Source organism: Tetrao urogallus (assembly GCF_951394365.1).
Source record: "Tetrao urogallus genome assembly, chromosome: 1".
NCBI lineage: Eukaryota > Metazoa > Chordata > Aves > Galliformes > Phasianidae > Tetrao > Tetrao urogallus.
In genome coordinates this window covers 126,728,355-126,747,965 of record NC_136813.1, presented here as the reverse complement: position 1 = coordinate 126,747,965, position 19,611 = coordinate 126,728,355, and the positions used below count along the sequence as shown (strand labels likewise).

The following is a 19,611-nucleotide window of genomic DNA, read 5'->3' as shown; positions in this document are numbered from 1 at the left end:
ACATGGACCAAAAGAATAACAATATTTTAGCCACCGTTATTCTGTAATAGAAGCCAAGCACAGGCATGTTCTTCCTCCTTCATGAAGCTCCAGCTCTTCTAATACTTCCTTTGAAACCTGGCTCAAAAACAACTTACCTGGAGCTCTCGGTTGTGGTTCTCACAAAGCAGTTGGAGAAATCTCAGTATTGGCTGCATGATTGCAATAGCAGGACTCATTACTGCTTCTTCTGTGGACTTTTCCTCTGCATTTGCAGCATCTGCTCCTGAGCCCATAAGATCTATTTCTGGGTCCATTTCTCTTCTATATACAGAGTAAGCCTTGGATGTTGCAGAAGATGCTTCTGTTAACTGAACTTTCATACCCTCTTTCAGATGCAGCGTTGAATCCTTCACTGAAAAGAAGATAATTTTCCTTAATTTTTGAAACAGTTTTTGCTTGTTTAATTAAACAATAAGAAAACAACAACAGTGAATGCAACTTTTTCTTTTTTGGTGCCTAACTTTTCAAAGACCTCTGGGCAGCTTACAAAGAATATCAAAGCAACACTCATGAAGGAATAGCATGTTCCAAATTAACCACAAACCAGAGTGAAGCAGAACATTAAAACAAAAAGTCCTACTATTTCTCTTCCATATACAATAAATGATGAGAACAATGGAAGGACCACAGGGTGGGCATTCTTTCCTGTGCTTGCTCATGTGAAATAGCCCCACTAGCAGCCCATATTTCAGCTTCTCTAAAAACATGGGGCTATATCTTCTATTGGTGCAAGCTGCCATAGCTTCACTGACTTCATCAATGTTAATTCCATGCAATCAGCTTAAGTTACGGTCTGTAATTTAGAGAAAAACAAACAGGCAGTGCAGCAATAATTAATACTAAAACTTATTGATCAGTGCAGCAGAGCATCAATGGTGCAATACACACATCTTGAACATAATGCACTATGGGTGCACTATATGGCTGCCTCCTTACCTCTCTTTTTGGGTACAGATATGGTTAGGTCACTATCATCATCTTTCTTTTTGCTCCCCAGATCAATAGTGTTCACTGTCACTGTTGATCGTATCTCTTGCTGAGCAGCTTTCATACGGTCATACAGGACTTTAAAGAATTTTTCTGACTTTTTTTGCTCCTTCAATTGCTGGTAAGTTGAATACTGCAAGGAATAAAAAGAGGATACTCATTAGTTATCAGTCTTCTAAGGAAGAAAAAATACAGAAACACAAAAGATTACAAAACAAAAAATGACTACTGCACAACCAATTATTTTACAAAGTGATATAAAAGATTGGTAACAAATATTGATCACTATTTTTAAATTTGGATAAAATGGCAAACAATGCTACTTACAATCTTTCAAATGTCACAAAATTACCCAACTAAGTTAAATTATTTAGTGATACTCCCCATTTCTCTCCAGGTATTCTAGAGATACAATATTCAATCTGCAAGTAATAGTGAAAGTAATTGTTATTATGTAGCTACAGCAGGAAACAGGAAACTCCCAGATTCATATTCTATGTTATAGCTTAGCCTATACACATTCTTGGTTCCTTATAACTTCAGAATTGGAATTAATATTTTAGGTTATTAAGTACAGTCCCCTAGCATTACTGTCAAGTAGGCTGAATACCATTTTTAACAGTTTAAAAACTGTCCCAGAAGTGATGCCCTCCTACAACCCCTTACCAATTCATTTTAGAAAGCTGCAGCAATACCTCACTTCTTTAATACTTTCTAGATGCTCTCTAAGGGTGACAGTTGTATTATCTTTTTACAGAATAAAGATACAGGATAGGATTCCTCTCATTAAACTTTTAAATCTTGAAATGAAGTATATGTTGATTATTTAGGTTCCTGTCAAATTCAGTGATGAGATATGGGGAAAAGCTGGGACCAATTTATGCCATCTCTCCTCTCTGCTGATCCTAGAGTAAGAATAAACAACTAAACTTATTTGGCTAAAGTTGGGTAAGAGCAATATCTCTAGTCTTTGTGAAAAGATCAGAATCCACAGTTTTAAGCACTTATTTCCTTTGGAACAGATATTGGCAGTTTCAAATGACCAACTTTTTCCTCTGGAGATTTAGAAAAAAGTCCCTACATGTTTCCAGATTTTTTTAATTTTTTTTTTCTTAATTTTTTATTTTTTATTATTTTTTTGCTATTATAAACTTGAAAGCTTAGGAATTACTACATTTACAAGGAGAAGCATGAAATAACTGGAGATAATGCTCAGCTGGCAAAGAACAACTGCACAACATTGAAGGGGACAGCAGAAAAATGTTTTCTTCATTGAAGACTTTACTGTAAGAAATACTGTATAATAACATGAACTGCCTACAATAGTTTTTAGAGGGACATACTATGGTAATAACCTCTCTACAGAACTCACTTCAAAGAGGTTCTTTTTATTTGACTCCTGACTATCCGCATTTGAAAAGCAGTATGTGAATAAGTAAATGAAATAAGTACCTGTGTTTGTGCATTTCCACCTTCAAGCAATGCAATACCAAGCAAAATGCCTTCTGAGAAAATTCTGTCATTTTTGGTGCTGACTATAACATCTATGACAAGTTCTGATGCACCTTCTTTATCTAGAAGGCACTGAATATCAAACATGGATACTCCAGACTTATCTGAGTCTTGTCCTACAAATCCACCTGTAAGTCAGAGAAATACATACCATTCATGTTTGTTTCACGCATGTATGTTGAAATAAATCTATTTGGAAAAACATCCAGTAGCAATGTAATTCATTTCATCTCGAAATTCTGTTAGAGGCAAAATTCCTCTTGAAACAAAGATGTTTGTGTGAATGTGCCAATGTTGGTCCCCAAGCATAAGAAACAAAACAAAAACTCACACCACAGTTCTGTTAACAGCATTCAGACAATAAAGAAGATCAAAATGAAACTGATTTGTTCACAGAACCCTGGTTTTAATTCCATTACTGCATACGCTAATATACATGCATGGCCAGAGGTCTGAAAAATCTTTCAAACCTGCTTTTCTCATGTCTAATCTAAACAAAGATTGTATACTCATAAATCCACTCTCATTATGGGTATGACCTTCTAGCTAAATTTTTTTGCCAGTCTAAATCGTAGATCAGTAACATCACGATAAGTTAACACAAATTAACACAAATTAAGTTAACATAAATTAACTAATGGTGTGATTCGAAGGGATTTTACTGAATTGTATTAAGTCATTAAGTCAGCCATATTTTATTATTAGTCATTATCATATTTCCTGCTATACACACATTATGCACATGTAACTGCACCTACCACGAGGAAAAAATATGGCACTGTTGTAATCAAAGCAGTACTGACAAAATGTTTCTGATTTTTTAACGAAGCCATGCATTTATATACACATTTTTCACAGAGAAAAGACAAAACACTAATTCTGTATTCTATTGTTTGCTACGGAATAAACTGATGTACAAGACACTCAGTCTCTGATTTTTCTCCTGTATCAACACTGAAACACACAGAGGATCAGCCGAATGACATTTGGGGAAGCCCACAAATCTGCACATGCCTTTAATATATACTGATAATGTGATGGCCAGCTTTGTTATGACGTGGCTCTACACTTCATTCTGCCATATTTCCTATGACATACATTATGTTTGGTTTTATGAGAAAGCACTTTATTGTAATCTACCTTGGCTTCTATAACACAATAATACAAAAATGAGGTTATAAGGAACACCCACTCAAACTTTCTGCTCACAGTAGTTACAGCAGGTCCTCACAGCCTTGTTTTGAAAGAATTGACATTCTACAGCCTCTCTAGGAAATTTATTTCATTGCTTAAGTGATATATTTGTGAAAAGGTTTTCCTTATATCCTACTTTTTTTAATGTGCTAGTGGAGGATCCGGAATTTTAAAAAGTTGATTGGTTTCCAGAAACAGCAGTGGCTTTGTTCAAACGCTGCATGCTTTGCTGGATTCCTGGATGTGGATTTATTAGCAAATGGTGTTACCAATCAGAATTGAACTGAAGGACTGACTTGGGGGAATGGACAGATTCACTTTCTTAGTGCTGGCAAATGCACACCAGCCATCTGAGACAGGTGCACACAACCTCTCTTCTAACTGATTACAGAACTCGCTCCATTTATTTGCCAATTAAATCCCTGGAGCACATTCAACATGCCTTTTAAAAAGATGGTGCTGCTAGTTTTGTTTTTCTTAAATGATGTGTGTTGATTTACCTCCCACTTGTGCAGTTTTGCTGTAGCTGGTAGACAGAGGCCCATTCATACCACTTCCATATTCTCCTTTAAAGTAGCGATACAGGAGTATTTTCCTTAAAGTGTTGCCCTTTAGGAGAAATACAAAAATAGCATAAGAAACTTCAGTATTTCCTTTGTTTGAAAAGCCAGGTGTTTATAATAGATACATAATTTATTTGGTATTTCCTTTATAATTAGTAAACATGCAAATAGAAAAGTTACCCATAAAACAAGCATTTAATGGTCTTATCTAACACATTCCACGGCAAGAATTCTGAAATACTGTTGTACAAGCTTTCTCTGAAGATTATTTTAAACATACTGATGATAAATCAAATATCTCTACCTCAACAATTTCCACCGACTACCTGGAAGATGTGTATTTTGAAACAAGTTCTACAAAGAACCAATGCACTGCAGCCTGTGTGTGTCTGCCCTACCCTGCCATGGCAGTACTTTCTTCCTATTTTCTGCAGCTGAGTAGTATCGTTCCCTTTTCTCTGATCTTATATCATCTGAAAGAAGCCACATCACATGAAATATTAAAACAGAGAGATAACATTTGATAGAAGAGCTTCCTTTACTTCCAAAACCAAAACTAGTCAATATTTGCATGCAGCTCTCTGAAGAGCTTCCCTTTCATTTTGCATAATTCTGCAAAACAAGATGCACCGAATTAAGAGTGAGGGTACAATCACTTGGCATTTTCCTGTTGCCTTTGGTCTCCTGGGGACACCTGCAGTCAACACTCATCTTTACAGAGGCAGCAGGTGACAATGACTGCAGATATAAATATAAAATACTCAAGACTTTATTTGGAAATAAGTACGGCAAGGCTTCCAATGTTTACAATAGAAGAGAAAAATTATTCAACAGTTAGGCAGTAAAACAACATGATTTATTCTTTGCATTTACTCACCTACTGGTTTTAATGAAGAACAGGTCTTAAAAATATGTGTACCAGAAGCATTCTCTGTACTTACAGGGAACATACAGGTCACCAGCACCTGCATGTTAGCCATAAGCTTTTCAGTCTGTACCTCTGAAACCAGAGGCAGCAACAAGAGAGGAAGCAAGACCCAGAAATATCTCAGGAAGCACAATCCACACTCATATGTCTCTGTTAACTTAGCAATATTTCCAAAAGCAACCAAAGGCCACCATGGGGCTTCATTGCTTCATGCATCTCAAAAAGCAATGGGCTTGTCCATCTCAAACAAGGGTCAGAATGCAGTAATCTGTATATGTAGGCTGACAGTGCAAAACTGTCCTTCCTCGTTCTTGTATTCTGATGTTTTCATAGAGTCTACACAGTCTACAGAGTTCACTCAATTAGCCAAGAAAACTGCAAGATCTATATTAAAATATCAAAATCCATAAACACAATGGCTGCAAGAAAAATAAAAGTATCACCTACACATCTGCAGTGCCAAGGAATTTATTATGTAAATCTTTCAGATGAACTTAAGCCAGCTGTGGTCTACACTACAGAAGAAGACCAAGAACCATCAATGTTTGAACCACACTCTTTCCCAGTCTAGTTTGCAGTGGAGATTAATCCTGCCCACGTGGGCAAGATACAGCTCATAAGAAATTTCAAGATTGCTAAAGTCTCTTAAAGGCATATATATCACAGAATCATAGAGTTTTGTCACACAAATAGCATCCACAGAGGAGAAATCCTTCCTATCACCCGACTAGGACCCAGCCCAGAAAGGGACTGCATCAAGACATGCCTTTAATAAGAAAGGCTAGCATTTGCCAAACCATTTGATTAACCACAAAGCTTGAGGGAACATGCTTAACTGGCTATCTGTGTAGTCTGCTGATGATGAACAGAGCGCCATGGTAAATTATATAAACAGTCACAGTGCAGTCACGGGAAGAAACACCAAAAGGCATCTATATGTAGTTAAAAATAATACCCAGAGTCACAAGTTTTATCGTTCAATCAAAACAGCCTTTATTTTATCAGGAAGAATGCTGAGGACCATGAAATAGCATTTGACTAATAACCTGAACAATTCAGCACTTGGTCTCGTTGTCTGTAAAAAAACAAGCGTTTGCACATCTCAGATCATTTTTCCTGCCTCGTTACCTTCAAAAGACAACAGGAGGAGTAGCGATATGAATATGGTTCTCCAACTGGCTACAGAAAGAGGAATATTTTCCTGACTGTCTGCAAACTAAGACACAGACATTACCTCTTGCCCCCAAGGAGTAAAAAAAGTCGTCATTATTAGGATTTTCACCCTCTCCCTCCCTCTCTTAACCTCTCGTGAATCTAGACACACACAGTTCTTAGATGCCTAATTGCCAAAAATCAAGAGCACTGTGTTTGAAAACCAGGAACGCAGTGGAACCTCTGCTTTGCCAAAGAGCTGTACCAAAAATGTGCCCTCAAACTCAGCTCCACATGATGCAGGCTTGGGATCTTCAGCCCCTTTGTGATGACCTTGAGAAGCCATCTGACTTCCCCAGGTCATTTAGTTTCTTGTGAAATTAGCAGCCACTACAAAGAGAAAAAACTGCTCTCTGCAGCCCAGCAGCACATACTGGAGCTGAGGAATGCACAGATGCCTATGCAGTATATCAGAAATTCCTGTCACCTCCAGTGCACGACTGTGTGAGGTATCATACAAAAGAATGCTAAAAAGACCCTGCTCCCAGAAAAAAAAGTGCTGATCCTGCTGGCATAAGTCTCTGCGTATGCTCTTGTGGGAATGCCAAAAAACAAAGTCAAGAATTGTCCCATAATCTGGATGAGACAAAACACTGCCAGGGCAAGTAAGACAGTCATGCCATTGGTGCCCTTGTGAACGATTTCCCAACTTAGCACAGCCACAAAATTAATATTGCCCAAAGCAAATGAGCACAGCAGTGGTATGAATAAGCAGTTTGCAGCAACCATTACTGACACTCATACAACTGAAGCAGAGGCCAAAAATAAAAGCACACTAGGCAGTACAGTGTTGTCTTCCTTGACTATGTTTCTTCACACAGTAGAAATCCCAGCCTTCCAAGTCAAATCTCTCCCCCACTGGCTACGATAAACTTGCCCTTATACCTTTTATTAGGGTATGGAAATGGTATGTAAACATCGGTCAGCTGACTGTAATCCTTCTATAATGGCTAGAACATTGTATAGCCCTGAAAAAAACCCACAATGAAACATAATAGTCTTATTGTTACCCATGAATACCACTGCATTGTGTCTAACAAAAGCTAGGATAAAGACTGAGGACACAAGAAAGCAACAACTGGTTATTGTTCTTGCAGTTTTAAATAGCCTGAGATTGACAGACAAAAGTTTCCAATAGGGAAGAATTATTCCAATAGGAACATGTAGACACAAACAAATTACGATTTTCTCATTATTTCATTATAACAGTTGGTCTTTAAACTTGATTTTAACGCCTTAATAAAATGGTACATTCACTTTCTTTCTTTGAGATTGCAACATGCTGATTCCACATTGGGATAGGATGTTCCATGTGGAGAAGAAATGCCTGAGAGTGTTTGGAAGGTTTATCATGGGTACTTGCTTCAGCATGAGCTCCCTGTGCAACAGCACCAAAACTGTTTATACTGTCTCATATAACTGCATAAGGAATTCGAGTATTTTAGAGTTGACTATGTTCCAAAGTTTGAAATGGTGGATCTGGTTGTCTCTTCTGACTTTCACTTGCAATAAGACCATGAGGTAGAAATGTTCAAATTATCAGTGATAACACAGAAAAGGCAGTCACATCCAACAGTTATTTCTCATACATAGTGGATGATGTGGCTATAGCCCCATACTAATCCAGGTGGATGCATGAATATTACATTTCAGTAACTTCCACCTAAATATTACAGAGGAGCTGACTGGGACATGTGCTCTACTAATACACGTTTTTGGCAAGTTGAAATGGAAACAAAATCTCAGAGAACTACGAGAAATCTAATGTGCAATGACACTGTTAAAAACGTAAATATGATGACATTGATAAAATATAAGCTGTGAGTTTTATATCAGTTCTGGGCCAAATAAAGTAATGGATGATTCTGAGCTCCATTAATGCAAAATTAAAGGAAGCTACTATAAACCAACAGTAGTTACAGTATTAGTATTGTGTCATAATAATTGTCTCAATATGGGGTTTAAAAAATAATAGACCTTCTCTAGCTTCTGATTATTATTTTCTCTGATCTCACTCGTGACGAAAATATCACTCCGGTAAAGTCTGATAAAGTGGTGGTATGATCATTCCTATAAGGCAAAAATTATGATTGAAAATCTACAGTGTTATAACCCCACAATGATATTTGCTAAATGGCTTAACAGCTAAGACAGGATTCAATTTGAAACTCAGACCAAGAAATTATAAATGAGCGCACAGGCTTCTAATAGGGAACCTCAGTAAAGACCTATTGTCTGTCTAGTGTTTTTTTCAAGCAAATAGAAGAACACAGAAGAATAAGATAATTTGTACAGGACATACAAAGAAAACAGGATAGGGTCAGAACATTTATAACAGTTTAGGATAATTTATTCAACTGAGAAGAAGCAAACAGTTTGTGTCTCAGTACGTCCAAATACTTCTGTGTTGAGCTAGAGATGTAATAGCAATAAAGAAGACCATAAAATGTAGGCCTACATTCTAGGGAAGATCTGAAGGTCTTGGACAAAAATCAGCAAAACGACATTTTGAAAAATCATGCCATTCTGGAAATTATAACCAGAGCTATAGAATAGGATTCATAAAACATAAAACTATCTTATTTATCTGTGTGTAGAGGCATGTTTCTGAAGGAATACTGCATCAGAAGTTGGTGTCTATAATTCAAGAAGAATTCTGATAAATTGGATTAGATTTGGAGTTCTACAAGAGTGATTAGAAAATAAAACATGTTTTCTCATCAGAAATTCAAGGCTTTCAATCTACTGAGCTTACCAGTCTAAACATGAAAGATACAAACTGTTTCTGACTATCTGCATGAGAAATCTGTTAATGGATGACTTCAGCCTGCAAAATAAAGATGTAAGACACAATGCTTAGATGCTGAAGACAAATTTAGCTAGGAAAGAGATAGAAGTGGTTGAGTTTTTTCATTTGTCGTTTATGATTTTGCCTTTTGCCCCTTTTACTATGTGAGGGCTGCTTCAAAAGTAATGCCTCCTATTTTATTATACTGGCCCACGATGGCAAAAGCAGATATCAGTAGTATAGCAGTAGTGGTTGAACCTTTCTGCCAACATGCTGTTATACTTTGTTGTGTGACAGGCGGCAGCAGAGGGGCAGCCTGACAAAATGGCATCTGACATAGAAGTACGTATGAAGCAACGGTGTGTCACCGAATTCCTCCGTGCAGAAAAAGTTGTACTCACTGACATTCATCAACGCTTGTTGAGTGTTTATGGAGACCAAACAGCAGATGTTAGCACTGTGAAGTGGTGGGTGGTGCATTTCAGAAGTGGTAACAGTGACAGTGTGTCATCTCCACTGGTGCAGATTTTTATGACTGCACTGTGCAGGTTCTTGTTCACCACTGGTGAAAATGCATAGCTAATACGGGTGATTATATTGAAAAATAGTGTTTTGTAGCTGAGAATTTGCTCTATGAGACAGTGCTATTGTGCACTCTGTATCTGTGGTAGTTCCCATGGAAACAAATAGGAGGCATTACTTTCAGAGCAACTTACATACAAAAGTAAGTGCATGTAGCCATCAGAATATTTTAAGAAGAGGTGCACAGAGATGCTCGCAGTTACTAAATGGTAATTAGATGGGTTCCCAAACAGAAAGTATTAGAGGATCTTGTGGTCCTCTAGAACAAGCTAGGTGACAAAAAACATGTCATTTCAATCTATAAAGACATCATGCCACTTTTTCCTGTTGTAAATACAGGCAAAGTTTAAAGCCTGACTCTCAATGAAAGCTGTTAAAAAAAACACAAGTTTTTTTCCCATCATTTGTAAATGAAATTTCCGTTTTGCTTGATCTGAGCATCTGCTCAAAGGTGATTTTTTGTTGCTGTTTTCCACCTGTTTTTACGCTATTTTGTTCTTTTATTTCCTTTGGTGATGAAACAGGGCAGGGGAAGGATGAGCTTTGTGCAAGTGTCCCCTTGTATGACCAAGTATGAAAGTTGTACAGTTCCTCATTAATTTATGGTTTAACCTGATCATGAAATGGAAGATGGTATCAGCATTATTATCTCACCTCTAAAATGGATTAACCGAGGCACGCAGCTATCAGGCACACAGAATTGCACAAGGAGTACTTGGAAGAGAACTTCTGAGCCCTGACTCTTTCTATGGCCTCAAAGTGGAAAAATGCTGTCTTCATGCTGCCAGCAAGTTCCAGGGGGCTTAGAGAGTGAGGGAGGTTGTCTGCTTTGGGGTGATGTTTGTTTATTTTCACACAGAGTGAGTTTTTTCCTGGTTTTGATCTTTTACAACAAGATGTTACAATAGCCAACTGATAGTTGACACTGATATATTTTGAGCAGTAAAATATGATATCCAAGAGCAAACTTATTAGCACACTGGGGCATATATTCACTCCTACAAAAAAGTATTTATAAAAATGAAGTTAGGTCCAGCTGTTGTCCAGCCCTGCTTTCACTAAAATCAATGGGAGACTTGCCAGCAGCTTGAGGAGAAGGAGCAGACGTACTTTGCCTGGCAAAAGTTTTTATACAATTCTAAAAAGAAAAAAAAGAAGCCCACAACAAAATACGTACCAGACTTCATGACAGAGTTCTCCTAGGAGAGCAGAACTGGCCACCCACACCTCTCAGCTGTCTCTCATTAGGCAGAGACTCTTCACATTTTAAATGTGCCATTGTTTAATTCTACACAAAATCTGGTATTAATCCCACTTGTCTTAATACAGCTTGCCTAAATCATCAATGCTAATTGATAAACCTGAGGTTGTGACTTCTGCGGAGACTCATTAACAGGTATAGACAAAAAAAAAAGGTAAGCATGATGACCCTTCTCAAAAATCTAATGACAGTGGTTGAAAAAAGTAGCTAACTTCATAACAGTTGCTTAATTCTTCCCTTTACACATCCAGGTTTCATAAAGCTTCAACATGAAGCGCCAAAATACTGCAAAACAAATGCTATTACCAGTCTATTTTCAATACCGATAGTGAAAAGAATAGTGGATACATTGCAAGAAAAACAGTTTTTGCCTGGTAACTGTCCAATTTCACACCCTGAAGAAGCTCAGGAAAATATCATATTAAAAGAAAGATTTTATTTTTTTTTTTTACTATTACCACGAATACAGCAGCAGAAGGAAACTGTTTGGGTTAGTGAAAACTCCAGCACTATTGCATTCAGAATACAGTTTGATTTTGTATAAGATTTTACTACTGGGCCATAAAACATTATTATTAGTCAAAATTCCATTCTTCTTTTTTTTTTTTTCCCCAAATATAGGATATTTATAGGCATAACATTTGTATACATAGAACAGGTCTTTGTTACGGCAAATATTACTGTTAAAATCTCTCACTTTTCCTTCCACTGTTGCTCACTTAGTTACATGGTTTTCATCTTTGCTCATAACACGCACTCACAGAACTGATTTATTTATTTTTTTGCACCTATGTAATTTTTTATTTGCACCTTTGTCTTGTACAAGGTAAAGCATTGAGATGCACAATAACCCAAGTTCTCCACCACTGAAGGAAAACAATGTAAGATTTGACCATGATTGTTCAGAAGCATGTATGAGTGTCACATCAGTAACATACTGTAGAAAAAGACCAGTTCTGAAAAGCATAATTTTCAACAACTAAAATTATATAAATCTTACGTTGCAGGGGGTAAACCTTCAAAGTGATGCACAAGGAGTTATGCACAAAAATCCTATTATTTGTTAAAAAGATTTCTGTACAGAAGTCCCTGCACTCTCCAAGGAAAATTTACCCTAAGTGTCCTAATGTGAACATTTACAAAAATATACAATTTCTAAATGTACACTTATGAGTACCACCACACTTAGACATTTTAAGAGCAATTTGAAACAGGTAGCTAGGGAAAAATATTAAGAGTAGCCAAGTAGTATTTTCATTATGTTGCTTTGTTTCACTGTCTTGCTGTTGTGTTGAGCTTCAAAGCCCAAGCACTACAGACACCTGATTTACTAGATAAAAGATGCATTGCAGAGGTCTTGCTTATGCTATTTTGAATTAGATATGCTAGGTTCTTCACTGTTGATTTAGGATTATTAAAGAGGCTCAGGAGGCACTTCAGGATTTCAGTTTTCACCTACTCATTTTTACCCCTCACCAGCTCCACTGATTTCTCAATTTCATCCTTTTCTACCAGCTAAGATTGATGAAGAGACTTCAGAAATATATGCAGAATTTGTGCTAAGGCATTCCAGATAGTCACATCACCACTTACCTATGAAGGAACCTTTACATTTGCTAAAACACATTATCTTCTAATTCAGATTACCAAAACTCAGGAAATGTTTCAGAAGATTTGCCACGAGTTCTGGGCTGAATAAATTACAAATAAATACCTCCTTGTTTTACCATGGATATGCCATTAAACCATGATACGTACCACCTCCTCAAATAGGTAAATACGTTCCCTGTTAGTCTGAGCCACTGAGTGAGACCTGCTTTTTTATGTCAATTGCTGGGTTTTTTTGAGACCGTGATATTAAAAGGAAGTAATTCTCAGCATTAATTTACTACATTCCACAATCTCCTGTTCCGCACTGATGGAGCAGTCGCATCTTAAGTTCCATGAACAGTTTTGGTGTGATAACAAGAAAGTCTATTAGAGAGCATACAAAGAAAGGCTGCTAAGATGGGGAAGGGTCTGGAGGGCAAAACATATGAGGAGCAGCTGAGGTCCCTTGGTTTGCTCTGTGCAGAGCAGAGGAGCTGAGGGGAGGCCTGACGGCGGCTGCAGCTCCTCACAGGGAGCAGAGGGGCAGCGCTGAGCTCTGCTGTGTGACAGCGACAGGGCCCGAGGGAACGGAAGTGAGCAAGCACATCTACTTCCAAGTATACCTGCATTTTTAGGTGCTAAAGACTGTATAAATCCAGGCCTTCAACAGCCTAAAAGAAAAGATCTGAACTGACTACTGTAAAGGCCAACATACAGAATTGGGCCAAGGGAGTTCACAGTCTTACAGTCTGGCACAGTGTGGCCAGTGAAAACAGCTGGTCAAAGGAGATCTACGCAGCTCCTACCAGATCAGCAAAACTGGAGCAGCTAAATGAAATCAACCTTGGAGCAGACCAGACAGCAGCAATATTTAAATGGCCAGTGTTACCAGTGTATACAGGTAGGTATACAGAAACACAATCTTAGCACTTATCTTGATGGAAAATGAGCACACATCAGCTCAAAAGCATAGCCTGGATGGGGTCAAGACGCAGTACGAGATGGCCTAGTGTTATCTGCAGTGATAGGCAGATTCTTCCTTTGCTACACTGCTCAGCATTGCAAAGAAAACAAGCATCTTGCTCCTTCTATACAGAGGAGAACAATTTCCACCTGGAGCAAAGCCAGCTCCTGCACTGATCGCACTGTCTTTCTGAAAACAGGAGGTACTTCAGACAAACAGAAAAGCAGAACTACGTTAGAGAATCCTACGAATCTAGCACTTGGTCATTACTAACTATCCATTTTGACATGGATGATTTAGAAATACCCGTAATTAATGTTCCCTGAATTAAAACAAAACAAAACTACAGCAGTTTGAAAAATTTCCCAGTAAACTTAATTGGGAATGATCCGTAATTGTTAACTTTCTCAACTGTGTTATCATTTGCATTATGGTTGGTACTTTAAGTTCTGCACCTAGATTCTTATGCTTCTATGAGAATTCTTATCCTCATTTTTTAACAAAAGAAATCCACACACAAAACAAAACCACACACACACAATTTCTACTGCTCCAGGTCCCAGAAAAAGTACTTGAAAATGTGAAATCTCTGTGGTCAGAGACAGACGGCCCAAAAGAACAAGAACTAAAAAACCCAAAATATGCTGCTGGGTTTTTGATCATTAAGAAACCAAACCAAAGTAATTTCATCATCTTTAGGAGTCTGACTGATGACTTTGATTGCCAGGGATTGTAAGTATCAAATAAACATTTTAAGCAACCTTTTTCAGCAGTCTTTTTGATTCTGCGTATTCAGAAGGGCTCAGATCCTTGCCACTGACACTCAGCAAATACACTCAGCAAATACAGTTGCTGACACTTGGCTGTAGTTGCAAAGCACTCGGTATCTTCTTCCTCATACAGTAGATCAGCAAACCAGCGCATCCACTTGCAGCAAAGGAGCCCAAGTAAATAGGAATAACGATCCAGGATTACAAGGTAAGGTCACCTCAGAAGAAAAGGATCCCTTCCTACATATGAGAAATGGTAATTTCACAACTAAAATAAACTTCATTAAGATCTGAGCTCTGTTGCTGTTCTAGCAAGGGCTATGCTGCCACTAGAAAGAGTTGGGCTCTAGGATGACCTGAACACTGAATTCCTTGGGAGGCTGGAAAAGAAGGATTTGGCAAGTTTATTCTCCAAGAAAGAGGAATCAGTTGCTCATCTTGGTTCAGATGCTATACTATGCCAATCTACTTCAACTTCTATTAATGTCATTAACAAGCTAAGCACCTATCCAGAGGCAATCAGGATATATCTTGGCTTTAACTATGGATTCACAAAACTGAAGTTGGACTGGACCTTGAAGTTGGTCTTTCTTGAAAGGTCTGAAGTTTTTGTAACAGAACTTTCCTTCCAAATGACAGACATTCCGAATTTTGAAGTCAGCTCTTACTAGGAAAAGCTCTCAATTTTCAAAGCAGTTCTCAATCTTCCCTTTTAAATTAGATGCCGATATTAGCTTTCTACTCTTGAAGCCTAAAATTTCAGCTCCAACAAGTAAATCTAATAATGTCCTTTGAAGAGTGCTGTGAAATGACTCCGATTTTGCGTTAACACTGCAGCAGAAGTTTCATGAACTCTCTCTATTAGCCAAAGCCGTTGAAAGAAACTGAAACATTGCTAACAGAGAAGCATTTTGTTTTTAATAACTTTCAGAGGTGTATTAGCTGTCAAACCAGAGCTCAATAGTTTCTTAGCTGTCTTTGTATTTTAGGAGTAACAGTAATTTCTAAATGATAAGTTTCACTAGACAAGAGAAAAAGTTCTCTTCTGGTTTAAACAGAGAAAATACACCACCAACGCACAGTCAAGCAGCTCTAGAATTGGTTAAAAAAATGACCAAAACTTTCCTGAAATTAAATCAGCTGTTATAAGTTAGAGACAAAGGAGAGACAAGAGACGCATTTTCAAGAGACCATCTCAGCTTACTACATTCCCACTACTAAAAGACAGATTCATGTTTATATAAAATTTAATATGCAAGCTGTTCACTCATAATATTAAATCGCCCCTTTACATTTAATATTTGCTAAAATTGATGAGTTATTTATGACAGAGATTAGATTGCTGCACATGTGCAGTGGCTGTTTCATCATAATGCATTTTAGTATACATTTATTACAAAGCTGTTGTCATTATAATGCCTACACTTCTATTGCATCTACAGAGAAATATATTATCACTGGAATATTCCTACATGCATAGCATGTAACTATGGTAATACAAAGTCATGTGCATCTTTAGAGCTGGTAAGGATAGCGCACACTGACGGTGAAACCTGCTCTGGAAATCCTACAAATGATTGCAAATTTTCTACTATGTTTCAAGAGTGATGATATCTTCACTAATGACATCTCTTAGGTAAACAGCATGCCAGAATCCCAATACTAGGGCTTAAACGCATTACGAAAACCAAGATGAACTTTACAGTTGCAATAATTGGAAATTCAACTACGCATGCATGTCAACCAGTCTGTGCTTCAAAAGAATTACTAAACCAAACCCAACAACAATCCTAGGAGCTACGTCATTTGCAGCTCAGTCTATTCTATTCTGAATGCAGCATTGCTGCATTTCATTAGCATATCTCTGTGAAAACCTTGATAAAGCTCGAATGGGATGGTAAACAGCTTAGACAAAGTCATTGCTTTAAATTAGATAAATGGCACAGTTTTATCTGAAGTTCTGTGTCCACAAGAAGTTGCCATTTCCCAGCATGATCAGGAGTGCTACAAGCACATAAGAGTTGTGGAAAACACATCATACAAAAAATTGAGATCGCTCACGTTGGAAAAAAGGTGTGATAGCAGAACAGAATAATATGAATGGTAAGGAGACAGAAGGTAAACATTACTATTTCCTCTATTACATAAGAAGGTGTCTTTAATGGAATCCAGAGATGACCAATAAAAAAGTGATACAGAAACACTTTTTAACCCACACATAATTAGATGGCAGAACTCATTATCATGGGAGGTCACCAAGGCCAAGAATTCAGCAAGACTCAAAGAGGATTTGTACATTTCTATAGACAACAAGAAAAAACAGCTACAATAGCAAATGTTAAAAAAACAACTATGGGAAAGAAGACAAAATCTCATGCTTTAGGGACCACAGATTTATGATCTTACTGTTAAGGATTATCCCAAGACATCAGGAAGAATAGAAAACTTCAATTCTGCCTACAGTGGGGATTCTTAGACTTTCTTCTGAAGCATCTGGTGATGGCCACACAGAGAGACAGCACTCTAATCCTCTGGTCTGATCCTCTTTGGCAATCCTCATGTGTTTAAAAGAGAACATGAAGTATAACAAGTCTATTTGTATTAGATCCAAAAACCAGTGCAGGGCAAACTAGATGCAAGAGAAAAATTGTTTTTATTAAATCTCCAATGAGGAGACACCCAGAGCTGAGCGCTACAGTCACTCAAAATATCAGCTGGAACTCTACAATGTACAGGAAAAAAAAACAACACAGAATTGCCATGCACTGGAGTACATTAACAAAGTCCTCACATATGCAAGGGCTGCATTTCATCTGTCTTCATCTTTGCTTAGGAAGATAATGCAGCCATGTATAAAAATGATGGCAGGTAGAAACCACTTCAGTGTTTGAACGAAAGGCAGATTCTTAGAGAAAAGCTCCAGGCTTCACTACACACAGAGACATTCTTTTGGTGTTGACCTCTGTACCTGACTTCATTTGCTTCAGCCAGGTAATTCTCCAAAGTTGTCTTCCTACCTTTCACTGCTCATTTTTCTGTTCTTGTACTAACAAAGTCCAAAATACTTCATCCTCTTAAACACTAAAGAATGCCTTTGCATGGCAGAGACAGTCACAGCATCAGACTTCTCAGTTCTGATGACAGCCTATGAACACCAGATCCCTCATTTAGCCCTAAATAATATTGCCCAGAATGTCACCATTATTTAGTTCCTTTGATTAATTACAACTTTGCAATGACTTTGTTGCATAAATTGGTTTCCTATACATATTAAGCACCTTTCTGTCTCTGTGGCTCCACTTGATGATGAAATGGCTTTTTGGCTGCTAAGGATCAAGTGTCACCTATGCAGATGCCTCTGCCTACATACCTAATGCTCTTCTCTGACGTAAAATTCACTACATGTAGGAAAAAGTATTAGTATTCAAACTGTGGCATCCAGAGCTGCCAAGACGCAGCCAAAAGCTTGATAGATTTATGTGGTGCAAAAGGCAAGATGTACAAGACTGAGAGAGGGTCTGGATTTTGTCTCTCTTGCTTTGCTGTCTTCCATCTTTTTTCTTCCTTCTTGTCCCTCTGCATTTGCTTTTTTCCTCCCTGCCTCCTGGCTAAACCAACAACGTTATAATGCCACATATGTGACCCTTGATGTGTAGCTTCTCCCTCTCAGTAAATGGTATTCATGTCTCCTTGTTTCACAAAACAGCTCTGCAGGGGATTGGAAAAGGGCATCAGGATATTAGTTGGACCTGTTCTTCCACCTTCACATTCAAGTCACTAACTAGAACAATAAGAATAAACACACTGGATGATTCATCACAGCAATGACATTGGAACTGACAGAATAGACCAAGATGAAGCAAAATAGTGTCAAAAAAAGGATGGGACAGGCTGAAAATGACAGGTGAAACAGCTTTACCAAGGATTTTGCTCAGGCTTTCTTGTATACTGTTAAGTACCTGTCAATAGCAACAATTTATTATAGATTAGAAAAGGAACAAATCATCAGTAAAGATGCATCTTACAAAGATTTCTCAATTTTGCAAATCAACAAGAAGATGAGGAAGGAAAAGGATAACCTTCAACCGCAAGGAAAGCCAAAGGAAACTGAGTACCCTGAGTATCTGACAGAGGACCCAGATGAAATGGTGCTGATTTAAGCTTTACACTAGGACGATTCTTCAGTGGTAAAGTAGAAATTTTAATATGGAATTTCTTTGTAGAGAAGCCCTTAACATTTTTAGTGCAAGACTTAGGTCTGGGCAACAGACTTACACACAGTGATAAAGGCTTTGTACATTGCTTCCATTAGCAGAATGAAGAGGCTCAAGCTGCTAATTATGAAATTCTATTAAAAAAAAGTCTGAGCCAGTGTCTCATTTAAAAACACCAGATGTTTAAGGAGCACTGAACTGAGGCAGGATCTGAGAAGGTGCCTGCTCTGACCTAGCCAGGAAGGCAGGCTGAGGCCCTCTGTATAGGCCAGTCAGTTACCATGGCTACCTCACTGCTTTAGGTGCAGGAGCTAAACACTGCAACAACTTAGCAGCATTAGGCTACCGGCCTCATAAAAACACTGCAAGATAACAGTGAATTCTGAGATGAACGCTGTCATCTGTTTCTTGATATGAGAATAAAATTTTATATCATAATGTAAAAGTCAGAACCAGAACTGGGAGGAAATTGCCAGCTCTGGCTGGCCTTACTCCTGAGAGATGCTACAGTCCTGAGCCACACTGACCATAAAGGGACTGCAGGCAGGTGTGGCAATAAAAGGATTGCAGGTAAGCAACTTGCCTCCACACACTGTCCTCCTGCCTCAAGTTTTATTCAAATTACACAACGCAGGCAGAAAGGGTTAGAACTAGTCAGTTACTGATTAGAAAAAGCTTTCCCTGGGAGCATGTTACTCTGTAAAAAACTACCATGAGGTTTATACTTGCTGAGTAAATTAAAGGACAGCTATTTCATATTAAATATTATACTGTGTTCCCACACAGATCACTGGGTCTTTTGGGGGAGATGCTAAATGTGCCTGGTGGCACCTGGTCACATGCCTACTGAGTGCCTCTGCGAATCAAGAAATGCTGGAGTTTTCATAGCTGGACATCCCATGCTTCACCATTGTAAGTCCATCCCTCAGCCTAAATATCACTCCAACTGGTAGATAGCTACTCTCAATAGCAAAGAAAATTTGCATCTTACTTCTATGTTTAGT

The 19,611-nt window shown here is 38.0% G+C and overlaps 1 protein-coding gene across 1 annotated transcript in view; it reads right to left on the bottom strand.

The window, feature by feature from the left end:
- Nucleotides 1-19,611, bottom strand: part of ITPR2 (inositol 1,4,5-trisphosphate receptor type 2) — a gene marked incomplete at both ends in the record, with an annotated part of 260,856 nt that overhangs the window by 74,193 nt on the left and 167,052 nt on the right. Inside the window, 4 exons of the mRNA XM_079549692.1 lie at nucleotides 138-394; nucleotides 979-1,162; nucleotides 2,482-2,669; nucleotides 4,236-4,344. Of these exons, the coding sequence (XP_079405818.1) occupies nucleotides 138-394; nucleotides 979-1,162; nucleotides 2,482-2,669; nucleotides 4,236-4,344 (738 nt within the window). The remainder of the gene's footprint in view (nucleotides 1-137; nucleotides 395-978; nucleotides 1,163-2,481; nucleotides 2,670-4,235; nucleotides 4,345-19,611) is intronic.